We start from the raw sequence: 14,591 nt of genomic DNA, 5'->3' as shown, positions 1-14,591 counted from the left end.
GTTTACAGAAAACTGATATTGGTGACAGTTCTCTGAAATGGCAAGAGGGTTTTCAGTTGACAGCATGTGTGTGTATACCTGATATAATTTTCTTGCCTTAAATACGATTCACACTACCTACCTACCATAGTGAATAAGAGAATGATAAAAAACCTAACTCGCAGCGCAGATCAATGTATTCACTTTGTATTCAATGTGTTCACTTGGTCATAGCAAAAGACAAACTGGGTATTATTTTTTGTCACAAATGCAATTATTTTTCAATACTTATAATATTTTCAAGATTATAACTTATTACAGGATAGCATTAATAAAATTATTCTAATTGAGACTGTGTATTTATTCAGGAGGAAATGAAAACTGGTTTTTTATCTAGTGACTTCAAGAATTTTTGACTTTGTTATTATTTATGAATGGATTTTAATAAATAAATTAAATTAAATTTTTTGTAATACTATATTTTCAACAGACCAGCGGTTGCAAAGATATTAACAAGTTTACATGGCTGCCATTTTGAAATGGAGTGAGATTACATTCATTATTTTTATACAAGTCAACCTCTAGGTACCCTAGCAGCATACAAAATTTCAGTTCAATATAATTAATCATTCCTGAGAAATAAATTTTTATGTTAAAAATGCAAAATGGCAGATATCTAGATAAAGTTTTTTCTTCATTTCAATAAAAAACGAAACATTAATTCAGGGGATTGGGGACCCATCACCTTGTACATATTATATATATATATATTAAAAATACTAATATAAAACATCCACTTGAAGTATGTTTTTTACATTATTCTAACAAACAAGTATGAAAAAGTACTTTCATGATAAAATTGAGATACGGTTGTCTTATCAATATTTTGTACTAGGTGGTTTATATTAATAGAATTTAAATAATTTAACAGTATTATATGCTATGTATCAAACTATAAAACGTAATAAAAAAAAATAATTTAAAAAACTACTATTTATTTATTTAAATAATTAAATACAGTTTTTTTAAGCAACATTATGATCTGTAAATAAAATTACAATTAAAGTCAATCATATATATAACATAAATAATTCTGTTATAATCCGCAATGGACTTCGAAGAGCTGTTCTTACCCATAAAATACAAGATTAAACAGCACGAACACATGTGATGAATACATTTATATGAATATACGTATGCATAACCTTTTTCTTTAAATTAACTGAATGAACAGAAAAACTATAAATATAAAACTTTAATAAGTGTCATCAATATAAACAGAGATAACTTTTCAATACCTCACAATTAAAAAAAATTCATTAATATTTACACCATAAATAAAAGTAGGCAAGCACATGTGGCTTAATATATTTTAAAACATCATGAAAACATTTTAATACGGTTTATTTTAAGTTGTTTATTACATGATAAATGTAAAACCGTTAACAATAAAATTGTTTATTAAAAGCATAACATATATATATTATAAATGTAATCAAAACAAGATAGGTTTCTGAAATATAATGGAACAATAATTTATCAAAAATTTCAGTGCATATTGTTGCTTCATATAAATATATAATAAACAATCAATCAATTAATTAGTAAATATTCCCAATTAAGGAAAGTGCTTCCATAAATACTCTACTTCATTAGTCTTTAACTGTCAGTTAATCATGGAGTACAGAACTGCACACGGGCAAAATGATATACAAATGCAGCCTTTAACCCGTTCCCAGTTTTTGTTGTAATATTAAATGGTCATGATGTTCACTTTATTTAACCATTATTAGTGCTAGCATTCACTTTCAAAAACTAGTCTTAGCTTCATAGCAACAAGGATACGAATAGTTTTGTTTACCTTTGTATGATATAGCACGTGAATAGTTTTACCGTAGTGTTTGTTTTCAATCTAGTGATTATTTTTTAATTTTATTGTTTGATATTTTTATTAGTGTATGTGAATTATTTTATTATTGGTAAATGATGACTTACAGTTATATTTTATCCATTTTGATTTTAGTAAAATCTTTAAAAAATTTTTTTTTTTAGCTAACCTAAAATTTGTTCATCTGTCAAAATAACAAAGAATAACACTTCATCAATTAGTAATAGTGGAATAATGAATTTCTAAATTCTTACTAATTGTTTTACTAATAATTTTCTAGTGAAACTATTTATTCTGAATTCGATTGTAATTGTATGAAAGATTTTATTATTGTGAAGAGTAGATTGGTGAGTGTGCGATTGTGTTTCATTTATAAAAATTCTTACAATAATGTCTGCAACAGCTGAGAACAATATAAATAGTGTTTGAGGATTTACACAGTACGAGAGTGAATACAATGATAGAGATATTTTTGATGATCATTTTCATTTACTTCTATCTAAGGAAGAGGTGAAGACCACAGTGTAAATGCTGGTGATGGTGTATGTGTACCTAATGCTAGCAGTATTGAGTGGGTAAGTTACCCTGCTCCCTCTTGAGACCTTGCCAATGGTGAGGGGGCATAAGTGCTCAGTGATACAGAGTAGCTGGACCGAAGATGCAACCATGTCGGAGAGATATCTGTTGAGCGCCAGACTAATGAATGATTTCTGAAAGAGGGCAGCAGCTCTTTCAGTAGTTGTTAAGGGCGTAGGTCAGGACGACTTAAACAGCCATATCAACATCTCTCAATCCTCTTGAGTACTGCATAGCTGAAAGCAATGGAAAACTACAGCTGCTTTTTTTCCAAAAAAATGTAGCTCTCTGCATTTTCATATAAGATGAGGTACCTTTCTTGGTAAAATATTCTGGAGGTAAAGTAGTCACCCTGTTTAATCTCCGGGTGGGGACTACTAAGAAGGGGTCACCAGAAAATTAAAAACGAGTTGGAACATGGAATGTTAGAAGTCTAAAAAAGGTTGGTAGGTTAGAAAATTTAGAGGGAAATGGATAGGATAAATGTAGATGTAGTAGGAATTAGCGAGGTTCAGTGAGGAAATTACTTTTGGTTAGGTGATTTTAGAATAATTAAAACAAATTGTTAGGGATGTAAGATATAGAGGGTATATAGAAATGAAACAACTAGCACTAGATAGGGAATCTTGGAGAGCTGCATCAACCAGTCAAATGATTGAAGACAAAAAAAAAGTTACCCTGAGTCCAACATCAATTATAAACCCAGTAATTTTACTGGACATACCCCAGGTGTGAATATTGCAATTTTCAAATTATTTATAACTGATTGATGAAACTGTTCAACAAACTAATGTGTATACTGAAAAATTTCTGTCCAATAAATACCTAAAGCAGTTTTCAAGGTTTCTTAGTAGGAAACCTATTGACAAAAGTGAAATGTTTTTTGATTGCTGTTTACATTATTACGCATGGGATGATTTGGGAACCTGAAATTGAGAGGTACTTTATAAGTAAACCTCTTTTCTCTACACCTGATTTCTCCAGTATCATGCCCCATGAACACCTAAAGTTGTATAAAGTTTTTTATATTTTACTAATAATGAAAATATACCAAAAATAACAAAGAAAACTCCATAAAATAAAATTCATTTTAGATTATGTAAATAATAGATTTCGCACTGTTTACACCCCAGATAGAGAAGTGGGTGTTCCTAAAGGAAAGGGGGTTAAAAAGGAAAACACATCAAGATGTGCTGTCTGCTTCTAAAATAAATTATGCAGGGTTCAAGATTTCAGTGCACAGAGTGTGACGTACATCTTTCTGCAGCAGCACCTTTCAAAATTTTTCACACTAAAAAACGTTAATTTTGAGTAAATAAAAATAAAACTGTAAATAAATGTAAGATTAAAATATTTATTACTTCAAGCAAAGATTGGTGAACTAAAAGAGTGAAAAGACTAATTTTATTTTAATATTGTGTAAAAAGGTAAGTTAGGTTTATTTTTTAAATTACAATGTGTTTTTCATGCATATTTGTGTTTTTTACAATTATTTGGCCATAACAATTCAAAATATTAATATTCAAGGTAAAAAAAAATCCAAATAACATCAAAACATGTAAAAAAATAAAACCAGCAAGGGTTTAATAGACTTTTCTTCATCTCCCTTTGAAACACTTGAAAAGTTACTGGGTGAATCATGTTAGCTGGCACCTTCTATTGGAATAACTCATCTACCAATTATGGGACTCAAGACTTTACTTTCTGAAGGTTCAACAAAAAAGCTGAGTTGCTAAATTGTCAATCAAGCAAATCTAAATCCATTTACACCAACCAAAATTTGTTCCTACAAGGCAAAATATTTACAAATTTTAAATGGTATCTCGTTGATTAATTATATTTAACTGAATGGATTACTGTAAATCACTGACTCTAATACAAATCACTCTAAAGGTGAATGTTGTTAGTATGCATTTCATACCAGTTTTTTGTCATTATTTTAAATAAATACATTTTCTGCTCTAACAGGAAGATAAGAGCATTATAGACTACATACAATTCTATTTGTAAAATTGAACTTTTTCTTAATTTTGTGATGTTGAACAGCAATATTTAACAATGTTCGAGTTAAAAATACATAATTGTATAGTATAATAGTACAGACCTGTACTAGGGACACAAACCAAGGCTCCTACTGTATTCATATCTATTCAGATTAAATTGAGAACATTGTTTAACTGGCTATGAATACAATTGAGAAAAACTGACTGTGGATTAAAAAAATAATTTCAGTTACATGCATGTATGTTTTATTTTATATGAAATTATTTTTCTTTCTGATAAATTGTTTCATTCTTATCACAAATAAGAATATATAAACAGAATATATTTTTACAACATATATTGTATTCGACTACATAATAATAACATATATATTCCTATATTCAAAAAGGTTAACATACTCTATTCAAACATAGGTTTCTCTTTTACAAAGACAAACGTGCCCCGTAACAGATGGATTTAAAAAAATATATCTTTGTTACTAGAAAAGAACAATTTAATTTTACACATACAGATAGTAATTACTTAATCTTATTATAAGGCAATTACTTTATTTAAAATATACTTAAGAATATAAATAAACTGTAATAACAATATAACGGTACTTACATACTTAAAAATTAAAAATATAAATTACACAACAAAAACATAAGCATAGATATATGACTTACAGAGATGGCCAAATTATTAAACTAGTCACAAAATTAATAATTTATAAAATAACCATTATCTATGTTCATTTTATTATACACCTTATTTAACATTAAACAAATTTATTAACTCTTTACAACAGCTGTGTTTCTGTTTTCATGCTGTTTGTATTGAAAATAATATGCGTTAATGTTTCATCGATTAGTGTATCAATTATTAATAATTTCATTTAAGTTTACACAATGTAGTGAATATTTTTTACTTACAATTCAGTATTTTTTTTTGTCTCAAATGATTAAAATTTTTTCTTCCCCATAAACTCAAAGTTGTTCAATAGCAACTTATTGCCAATAAAAATTGGTATTGTTAAGGCTCTGTTAGAAGAGAAATGTACTCAGGCAGATATTGCTAAAAAAATGAATATATTTCATAAAAAATTATGAGTACGATTAAACAAAGTATTGATTTGTAAACCTAAATAAACAAAATTGTGTCTAAATGTGAAAGAAGAAAATTTTCTGACAAAATCTAAGAAATTGAAAAATGTGGTTTTAAACAATAGAAAATCAACAGCAAGGATTTGGGCATAAAAAGACATGGATAAGTTATGTAACTACTAGCAGTCTCTGTAGGGCACTTTTCAATGATCTCAGAGCTTGTTGGTCACTGAAGATAGCCAAGGTCACACCATCAACGGCAAAAAAACGATTGGAGTGGGCAAAGTCTCAGACGCTGGACTGCATTGGCAAAAGGAAAATATCAATTTGAACATTCTAATTACACAAACTTTTTTCCCTCAATATTGCAGTTCTTAATCAATTAAATCTACAGATAAGGTGTTAATTGTTATGACAAATTTGAAGATAGTGTTTTAAGACAAATATATTTTCACAGTTTGCAAAGAAACCTCCCAATATGTACGATGAAGAATAGGAGAATTCTTCTATTCAGAGATGCTTCACTGTTAGCAAGTAAGCAGTGAAGCATCATACAGGGAGTCATGTCATGCATAGTCCAATCATTTTATTTAGTTGAGGGTACCCTAGGGCAAGATCAGTATATACATATCTTGAAATATGAACTTTTGCCTCAGACAAACAAGTGGTTTGGAGATAGGGACTTTGTTTTCATGCATGATGGGTTCCATACCACAAAGCAGAGTCAAAGAATTTTTGAGAGAAAATGACATTAGTACTTCCCTGGCCAGGTAATATAGCCCGTGAATCCTAGTGAAAGCTTATGGGCCATACTGAAAAAGGGATATGACAAAAGAAGGTTACTGCTGATATGGCAACTGATTGAAGTGTGGTATAAGGATGTGCATTAAATCTAGTACAAAATATGCCAGAGAGACTAAAAATGTTAATTAATAAAAAGGGAATGCACATAAAGTTTTAAAATATGAATAATATATTTCTGTATTAAATAAATTAAATTTAGAGGAAAAATATCACTTTCTATTAACTTGGCCACCTCTGTAATTAAACAAACAGCACAAAGCTGATAGCTGTTTGCAGAAACTACTTCGCTGGCAAACAGAAAGTCCAATAATACCTTAAACAGACTTAAAAAAAATTTGAATATTAAGAAATAAACAAACCTAAAATTAATTATACATCACAAAACAGTATTATATTCAGAGCTATAGTTTAAGATATCAGTAATACCGCCCAGATTGTAATCAATACATTCCTAAAAAATTGGTAGGACACAAACAAGTATAACATTATGAAATTTGAATAATCTGTTTACCAAATTAATTGATACATTATACAGAAAAGGAATCACCAAAGGAAAGGAACATATATAAAAACTAAGTAAAAGTATTTTGGTGTGAAAATATATCATGATGCCTTCTAAATTTGCTGGTCTCTAGTTCCATTCCTGGCAAGGAACAGATTAAACACCAGAGTTGAATAATTAATAATAAATTATTTCTACAGCCAAAGAGTTGAATCAGAACCAGTTTAAGACTTTGCAAATCTTATTAACTTCAAAGTACGAAAGACACATTTTTCCAATGAGACATGGTTTTAATTTTAATTTTTTCAAGACGAAAAGAAAAAATCTATATACATAATTTTACAAGAAAGATCTACATTTTTCTCAAGTATAACTGATGTAGCGTGATACAAATCCCTTTGATGTATAAACCAGTGACCCACTTTTGTTTTTGTTTACTATTTGTACTATTTTTTTTGTTTTTTTATACTATTGTGTGTTTAATGTTAACTAGTATATAATTTTTTTTTTAAATTAATGTTTCTCATGCAAATGAAACAATGAAATTAAAAAAACAAACTTTTTGCTTTTATGGTGATCTGATACACTTTCGTGAATAAATAAATATTTATTCACTGTATTTATTCAAATAGCAAATAGCTTGACAGAAAGTAACAATAAGACATCCCTCTTAAATAACTAATCAATCTCCATTTCCATGTTCAAATAATGTACTATATAACTAAAACTTAACAATTATACATTCAACAAATTAATAACTACTGCTGTGGCTTTTTTTTAATAACTTGAAACTGTACAATTACAAAGTCTGATGTACAGATAATAAACATTTACTAAAATGTTTGTAAAAGACAAGTTACAGATGTAATTAAGGAATAAAAACTAAAAGCAAACAAAATATAATAAATAATATTTGATCATGAAGAATGAATATTTTTACTGCATTTTCCTCCTGTGATTCTTAACAGTGGAATATACCAGCTGTCAAGTAAGTTCAACTAGACTTCATGAACAAAAAACAAAATAAATCTGTATTTAAAGTTATAAACTAAAATAAAAAATTACAAAATGTTTTTTTTTAAACGAATAAGAATTTCTTTGGCTAGAGATATTTTCATCCAAGTTAAAAACAAAAGGTTTACTGATCTGCCAATATTCTGATAAATGTTTGTCTATTAAAAAAAAAAAAAATACTTTAAAGTTATATAGTTTTTTAAAAACAGAATTGTGCAGTAAGGAACTAAAATATGAAAAAAAGAAAATTAATTGTACATATCTGTAAAATAGTATACATGATATTAATAAATTAAAAATTTATTAGCTGCCTTTCATCAGATAACCTATGTTTATTATATTGATTATATTGCTGATAAATATATTTAGTTATTTTTAAGTTGACATCCATTAACTTATTTAAAATCTTGACTATTGAGAAGAAAGGCAAACGCTTCATAATATTTTATTTTAATGGAAAATTATTGCACATCATTAAATGGCAAGATACAAACAACTAGAAATAAAGTTAATTAATTTAGAAAATAAATTTAAATTACAAAAATGTTTTATCTATATTGAAAAAATAAAATTACTTAAAAATATTAAATCTTACCATCAAAGAAGAGTAAAATCTCTCATTCACATAAACATTATGTGTAACAGTAAATAGAAATATATTAAAACAACAGTATTATTATGTAAAAAGAAAAGTACTGCAATGTAAAACTTCAACACACTATAACAACAGTATTGTATAAAAAGAGAAGTACTGCACTGTAAAACTTCAAATTATTGCTGTATTTATAAAATAATAGCTACAACACAATGTGGCATTCAAAATAAGAAAATTAATTTTAATCTAGTAATACTTAAAATAAATAATAAAAATGTACAGTCTTGTTTTAAAAACTGTAGACCATATTTGCTATCAAGAGTATAAAAAGATATTACTCAAGTGATAATTAAATTGCATACAAATTAATTCAAAAATATATAAAATGATAATTTACTACAACTGATACTGATCAATAGTTCTAAACTGATTACAATCTTCTCCTATACATGTGAAACCTGGAAAACAAAGATAAAGATAATTAACAAACAGTACATTTAACATATCATTAAGAATTTGTGAAATCAGATTTAAACTAAAAAAAGTTTTTACAAGGAATAAATTTCTACATAATAACTATTGTTTTCATATGGAAAATAATTTTTTTTTAATTCCAGATATTTTTTTGTAAAGAGTTAAAGAGATAATCACTGAATTAAATCAGTATTAATAGCAGATGTGGTTCATCAAGATAGTAAAATTCTGCATCCTTACAACTGACGTTTCTGAAACAAATGTAGAAGTAAAATTTGGAAATTCAAAGATTTGATTGACATGATAAGAGTCTTTCATGATATTCAGATGTCTTCATTTATCTTTAGAGTGTTACACTAAAGATAAATGAAAACATCTGAATATCATGTCAATCAAATCTTTGATTGACATCAAAAATTTACACTCTGCTTTGATTTAGCACTCCTGATACACAGACTGCAAGCAGTAATGTCCCTTTTTCATGTACTTGTTACATCTTTGGTTCACTTTTTTGATTAAAAGTGAACATTAAAATATAAAAAATTATTACTATTTTTTATATTTTAATGTTTGCACCTTGTTTGGTGCAAACAAATGTAAAAACTATTATTAATTTTAAACATATATGTCATGAAGAATACCAAAATTCAAACTAATTAAATGGAACTAGCCCGGCTGGGCCATGTTGTCTACCTACTGTATGGGAAGGCTACTGCTGCTAATCTTTTGCACCACTCTTGATATACAATTTGATGAGTATGAAAGTAAGGAGGAAATGTCAACAGGAAAAGTCACATTTAATAAACTGGTTTCCAATGAGCATTAAAAGTGGTCTTACAGCAGTTACCAATCACACCTTTCAAAAAGAATAAATGTACCGTTGTATAATTTCACAGTGAAATAACTGAACAAGACAAGTGCAAAAATCATTTCAGCACATGATAAAGGTTATAATTTTTTTTCTTTATATTACACTTTTTTTGTTTAACTTCCAGGACCACCATTAGGTATTGCTTCAAAGGATGAGATGAATGACAAGAGCGTGAAAAAATGATATGCCTGACCTGGGTTCAAGCCCGGGACCTCCAAATGAAAGGCCGAGATACTACCACCTGCACCACAGAAGCTGGCTCAAACAACAGCTATTTAGTATTTGCATGCTTATGTAAAGTAACTGAATACTCTACATTCTTTCCTAACAGTTGCTGTAAGTTCCTACCATTCAAATGGAAATCCTTCTGTCCTACACAACCATTTATAATCATCCCATTGTTAAATGATGTTATAAAATTAAATAAGGTCATCATTCGGTGTCAAATCAGCAAGTTGGATAGCCAATCACAACCTGACCTCAACTGGAATTTTCTTGAAATTTGATATGAATTAACTATTGGTAGTTATGAGAAAATACTGAATTTCTGATCTCTATCATAAACAGTTTTGTTTTTAGAGCCCTTCAAATTTTCTGGAAAATGGCAAATTTTGTCATGCGGCAATAGTGTTAGGTTAACATAACTTTGTTATTTATTAAGATAGAACGCTAAACATAGACTTATTTTAAAGCTTACATTATGCTCTCTCATATAATATACAACAAGCATATGTTTATATAAATCTTTATTTCAAGCTTGTGGCTTTAGAACTTAAATTTTAGAAAAAACTGCATTGGGATCAAGAGAAAAAAAACAAAATGTGTATAGATGTTTTAAGAAAAAAATCTTTTTTGTGGGATTTTGAGGTGGTAAATACTTAATAAAATGCAGGCAAAAATTAACTAAAAATAATGAGGTAATATGATGCTCATTTGTTTTGTCTAGTAATAAGAAATAGTATATCTCAACTCAATCAAATGACCAATGATGATATAATGCGTTGACTCAGTGTAATTAACACAAATTGAAAGACAAAATGCATTGAAGCTATAAAGCATGAGCACTGTATAAATTAAATATGATTGCTAAGTATTATTCATTATTGAATGCTAAGTGTTGGTGTAGTTACTTACAGTTTTTTTTTTAAAGTTACTATCTTTTTGAAGTATGGCAACTTTATACAATAACAAATGTTGTAATCCATTTCAAGAAGTGGATCATAATAATGTTATTAAGAATTTAAGAAAAATGTTACCACGGATGACAAAAAAATGCAAGTTTAGAAAGTGATTGGAAGATTTGTGATAAGCGTCAGAAAAACATGCCTCAATTAGTAATAAGCTTCAGAAGAAGAAGAAACAGATAATGGTGAAGAAGCCCTTAATGATGAAACAAATTATGCATTAGACATTTTAGATTCAATAATTGTTGAAAATTCTGTGGACAAAATAACTTTTAAGCAATAGATATCAACTGACTGTTCAAGTTTAGAAACAGTAGAGCAGAACACAGAAGATTTTATTGACACGTTTACTGAAAAATTACCAATTCTTATTCGCCATTCATTTGTTGCTTCTCAGTAGTCAAACTTCTAAAAAAAATTTAAAATCTGTAATTAAACCCAGAATCTATCACATTATGTGACTTTGCTGAAAATTATTCATTTGTGCTACAAGATGAAGCCCAAAGGGTTTCACTGGAACAATCAACAGACTTCTTATCCTTTCACTATTTATTTTAAAACACGAATTTGCAGACACTTTAAACAATAATTTAGTAATGTCTGACTGCTTAAGCATGACACAATATCAGTTTACCTTTTTCAGAAAAAACTAATTCAATCTTTAAAAGATAAGTATTGGAATAAACTAATTTACTTCTCAGATGGCTCAGCAGCACAATATAAAAATCGTAAAAAGTTTGTGAATTTAACATATCGAAAGGATAACTTTGGTGCCGAGACAGAATGGCACTTCTTTGTCAAATCACATGGCAGAATGCATGCGATTGTCTTGGTGGCACTCTTTAAAGATTAACATCAAAAGCAAGTTTACAACACCCATACCAAGATCAAATAACAACAGTCACTCAGCTTTATGACTGAGCTCTGTCAAATATTAAAAATATGAATTTCATATTTGTTTCAAATGAAGAATATCAGAAAGAAGAAAAGTATTTAGCACCTTGTTCAGCAAAATCAATGGCAATCCCAGGTTCTCAAAAGTTGTATGTTTTTTTACTAGTCAGGAAAAGATATCTAAAAAACAAAAATTATTTCTGAAAATGAAGAAGTTACATTAAGTTTTGCACGATACAGAAGTCAGTTTTCCTGAAATTTCTGATATAAAAGGTTTTATCACGTGCATTTATAAAAGTGCTTTGTGGTTGGCTTGTGTATTATCTAAAATGAATTGATACAAGTGGATGTAAGTTTTCTTTACCCTCGGGGTCCATTTCCTTCTTATGTTTTTCCAGCATGCAGTGCTATTCTAATATTACCTCAACAGGAAGTACTAACAAAATTTAATCCAAAACCTGCTACTGGACGTAAATATACATTATTTGAAAAGGAAACTACTCAGACAAATGGAAAACTGACAGTGAAACAATCAGGTATTTCAAATAAACACTATTTTAAAATTTAACTTATGTTATTGGTGTAATTTTTAAGGAGCAGTAATTGAAAGCCAATGAAAATATCAGATTACATTCGTTAAAAATCATTATTAAAACAATTATTTTTATTAAGAAACATTACTTTGAAAAATTAATCAGTAAATTAGCATTATTAATCAATACTTAAGTACTATTGCTGTATTTTATTAACTGTTATTAAAATTAATACAAATTAAAATATTTATTTAAAATAACAACTATTGAAATTAAACAGTTAATTTAAAAATATATAAAACATTAATTTGAAATTTTTATTGATTTGCCTTACTTTTTGTGTATTGGGTAAGATTTTAAGGCTGTCAAAATGTCCAAATAATAAACTCTATAACTGTAATTATTTAAAGACATGCATACTATATTTTAATTATTAGACGTACAACTATTATTAATATTCTTGTAGCTTCTTGTTTAAGGGGAAGTGAATCTTGAGAATTATATTTTATACATAATTATGTTTTACACTTCAGTTTTTTTTAGAACGTTTAAAAATGTATGATATTTATTGTTTTAAAATTATTAACTTAAATCCACTTTTACGCATAAAGTGTAATGATTTTCATTTTGACTTCATATGCATTGCAATCTTGTTAAAAAACTAATTACAAACTTTTAAAAAAGTAAATTTTGCTAAAACATTGCTACACATTTTATTTTTTATCTCCTGATCTCAAAGCAGTCCCAATTTCAAACTTTCTCAACTACTTGAGTATAATGATGAATAATACATATTTTTTATTAAAAAATTGAAGACCTGTTTTTTCTAAAATTCAAGTTCAAATGTGGAAACCTTAAAATCAACATTTATGTAAATATAGGCTTGTATATTATATGAAGGAGCATCAAACAAACTAAAATGAGACCAATTTTATCATTCTACCTTAATAAATAACAAAGTTATGTTGACCTAAATACTACTGCCACAAGTCAAAATTTACCATTTTCCAACAAATTTGAAGGGCTCTAAAAACAAAACAGTTTTTGACAGACTTGAAATTCAGTATTTTCTCATAACTGTATTAACAGTTAACTTATACCAAATTTCATGAAAATCCCAGATTGGTCAGGTTGTGGGTTATTTTTTAAATAGCCACCATATTGAAACTGACAATCAGTAAATTTTCAAAGAATATTTTAATAGATAAGTTTTGTACTCAAATATACTTAAAACGCTCATTTTTCACACAACATATCAATAAAATTATGGAACACCTACAATACACTACCACCAAATCAAGATATAAAAAATAAGGCATATTTTACATTAATTCCTACAGGTTATCTTCAAATTTATACTGTATTAATAAGAAATTATCATGAATAATATAGAAGAGTATTGTTTAATGCAGTGTAAAACCCGATCTTTTTAAACTACTTACATACAAACTTTTCTTTTATGATATATAGTTTTTTTTATACATTCCCTATTATTATTAAAAAATTACGGTTCGCAGATGTTATTTCTTAAAATCCAAACTCTAGACCATTTTTGTGCAGAATAATAATAACAGAGGCCTAAGGAGATAGCAGTTACAACCAATACATTTAAAAAACGTTTAACACCTACAAAACTAACATGTACTTAGAAGATCTGTAACTTGGTTCTATTTATATTAAAGAAAATTAAGTAACAAACAATTAATTCTACTATTGATTTTATCTAAAATATAATCTTGAATTACTTTGAAATATCATTTTACCTTTCATAACATCGTTCATTTTCTAACCAATCTTGATATTTATACCACCACTCTTCCCATTTAATATAATCTTGTAAAGTTAAATCACGAAGATAACCTCTTTCCTTATAATAAGTGTAACGAACACGAACATCATCCCAAGAGCCATCCGGAAGTGACGAAAGGCTTCTGAAATGTAAAAATAAATTCAAAATATAGAATATTTAATGAAATACGATGTTCGTAATATACCTCTAAATTATATTACGAAATTTAAGTTTCTCGTTTAAAATCATACTTTTTCTAATTTTGAAAAAAATAGCTTCTTTATACGAGGGTTATTTTTTTTCAAGGTCTGATCAGTCGCGAAATAAACACCCGCGCAAAAATTGGATGAATCTTTGCGCATGTGTTGCGCAGCATCTCTAGTATGGCCTTCAATCACA

General features: G+C 27.8%; 1 protein-coding gene across 4 annotated transcripts in view; it reads right to left on the bottom strand.

The window, feature by feature from the left end:
* Positions 1–988: 988 nt before the first annotated feature.
* LOC142327066 (uncharacterized) overlaps positions 989–14,591 on the bottom strand; it is a 51,119-nt gene continuing 37,516 nt past the window's right edge. For 3 of the 4 annotated variants that reach the window (XM_075369866.1, XM_075369864.1, XM_075369865.1), the window contains 2 exons: positions 14,167–14,334; positions 989–8,905 (listed from right to left, as the gene is read on the bottom strand). In XM_075369866.1, the coding sequence (XP_075225981.1) occupies positions 8,878–8,905; positions 14,167–14,334 (196 nt within the window). In that variant the 3' untranslated portion in view covers positions 989–8,877. The remainder of the gene's footprint in view (positions 8,906–14,166; positions 14,335–14,591) is intronic. The other variant, XM_075369867.1, reaches the window with a different exon arrangement.

Source organism: Lycorma delicatula, chromosome 6 (genome assembly GCF_047948215.1).
Source record: "Lycorma delicatula isolate Av1 chromosome 6, ASM4794821v1, whole genome shotgun sequence".
Lineage (NCBI taxonomy): Eukaryota > Metazoa > Arthropoda > Insecta > Hemiptera > Fulgoridae > Lycorma > Lycorma delicatula.
The sequence above is the reverse complement of the archived record's forward strand: the minus strand, read 5'-3'. Positions and strand labels throughout refer to the sequence as shown.